Source organism: Aplysia californica, unplaced genomic scaffold, assembly GCF_000002075.1.
Source record: "Aplysia californica isolate F4 #8 unplaced genomic scaffold, AplCal3.0 scaffold00532, whole genome shotgun sequence".
Taxonomy (NCBI): Eukaryota; Metazoa; Mollusca; class Gastropoda; order Aplysiida; family Aplysiidae; genus Aplysia; species Aplysia californica.
In genome coordinates, this window is record NW_004797802.1 from 59036 (window position 1) to 61467 (window position 2432).

The 2432-nt window shown below is 38.5% G+C and overlaps 1 protein-coding gene across 1 annotated transcript; it reads right to left on the reverse strand.

Annotated features, from left to right (window-relative positions):
- Nucleotides 1-504: 504 nt before the first annotated feature.
- LOC106012846 lies at nucleotides 505-2109 on the reverse strand (the record flags this gene model as incomplete). Its single annotated transcript, XM_013087005.2, is given in 2 exon segments — nucleotides 505-1646; nucleotides 2021-2109. Coding segments are annotated over 2 exon segments (290 nt in total), but the record flags the coding sequence as incomplete, so codon positions are not given.
- Nucleotides 2110-2432: the final 323 nt, after the last annotated feature.

Below are 2432 nucleotides of genomic sequence, written 5' to 3' on the forward strand. Positions count from 1 at the left end.
GCACTCGGAAACAATCTCTACTTCCTGGGAAACATACGTCACACGTTTGGTTTTAAATTCTGGGGACTGACGTCTGATTGGTTCTCCCGACTTTCGAGTAAAAAGGAAAAACAAAAGAAAAGGTCAGCTGGTCCCCGAGGAAACTGTCCCTAAATGTTGTTGTCATCTGTCAGCAAAACTCTCACTGCACCAAGCTTTTATATCATTTATAAGAAAACTTATTATCGAAAATAATTATATTAATAATAATGATAACACAAATAATAATAATAATAAAACTGTCCCTAAAGGTTGTCGTCATCATTTGTCCAAAAGAAAACTTACCGAAAATAATAATAGTAATAATTTAAAAAACATAAATAATAATAATATTAATAATGATAACGATGATAATAATAATAATAATATTATTAAAAACAATAATAATAATAATAAAAATATCATTAATAGTAATAATACTAATAACATTTATCATAATAGTTATATAATAATAATACCATTTGGGCACTCTCTTTGTTCATTTGCTGACAGGGTTGTTCGGTAAAAAAAAAGTTAAACAATGTACAAATTAATATTTTTATGTATACCTGCGTGTGTTTTTACGGTCCTGTACAGCCCAGAAAAATTTCCCTCTGGGATAATAAAGTATATCTTATCTTATCTTATCTTATAGAAATGTGTACCATGACAGTGTCGCGCATTCTTTGATTGAAACACGACGCAACGCCACTCTAGGTGTGAATTGACAGACTCCGCACACAACGCCACTTTAGGTGCTGAATGGTTAAAGTTAAAGCAACAAAAAAGATCCAAGACCCAGCTCACCATGTAAAGGAAAAAAATAGGGAAATTCCGATATGGGTATGGTAGCCTACAGGAGGAAAATGGTTTTGTCAGAAAATGTCTTATTTTAAAAAAATATTTCAGTTATAATTCCCACTTTGTTCCCTTTGTATGTTTCCCCACTTGCTATCATAACTGTAAAATTGTAAAAGACGTAGCATAGCTGTAAAATATAACCATGGACAACATTTTACCAATTTCATGTAAATACTTGCCATTTTTCTAAAAGAGTCAAAGATATATATATAAACCTCTATAAAACATAATCCGGGATGCCACTTGCTGTTCTTCTAAAAGTGTCGAAGACAAATTTTATAAATAAAAAGTACCCATTGCAATCATCGAGGTTATTTTTGTGGAAAATGAAAACCAAACAAGAAACAAGCATCCAGAACATTTTTCACAAAAACAAAAATTCCTGGTCTCATCCCAAATCCTGCGTCGCGAACGTCGTGAATCTCTCATCCAATCCCATGTCGCGACTCCTGCCTCATCCAACCACGCGCCGTGAATCACTCAGAAATCCTTCGTCGTTACTCTCGCCATGTCGAGAATCGCCCATCCAATCCCGCGTCACACGACGAGCGTTGTTTGTAAATCATTCAGAAATCCTCGTCGTTGCTCTCCCCGGCGGCGCCCGGCGACCTTGGCGTGTGACCTCCGACCTCCTCCTCCTCTTCCCCGTCGGCGTGGTCACTCAGGTAGGACGAGGGTTCCTCATAGCTGTCCCCCGCCACCACCGCCCCACTCACCACCTGGCCACGCTCCACGCCTGATCGCTCCGCTGGGCTCGGACGCTCCTTCTGGACACAGAGAACAGAGAAAAACAATTTTTTTTAAAACAAAATATTTTATCTGGACAGACAGTGAACAAAACAGAACAGTTTGTTAAACAAATTATCTTTCTGGACACTGATAGAGAAAAAACCAAAACTATATAAAGAAAAGAAAAAAAATCTTTCTAGACACAGAGGACAAAACAAAATTAGAAAAAAAAATTGGACACGGAACAGAATAAAACAATTTAAAAACAAAATATCTTTCTGTACACACACAGGGAAAAAAACAACAACAAAATTATCTTTCGGGACAGAGACAGAGAAAAAAACAAATCAATTTTTTTTTAAAAACCAACAAAATTACACACAGACAGACAGACAGACAGACAAATCCTCACCTGACTAGAGTGACCGGCGGCGTCCAGAGAACCTCGGGTCTCCTTGACTAGTCGCGTGTACAGCTCGTCTGCTTCCATCTTGGCCAGCTCTGGGGACACACGCACAGAAGACACACTGTTGTACACACACGCACGGAATACACACTGTTGTACACACACAAACGGAATACACACTGGTGTACACACAGGCACACAATACACACTGTTGGACACTCACACGACATGCTGTTTTTATACACATACACAAAAAATTTATATTTTATAAAACACACATTCTTTTTCTCGATCTATCTTCTCACACGGGTACCCATTTCTCCCTCCGCCTCACTCCCTTTATCTCCCTCCCCCCCCTCCCCCCAACTCCTTTACTCTTCCCCCCTTCTTTCTCTATCTGTCCCTTTATCTCTCTCTC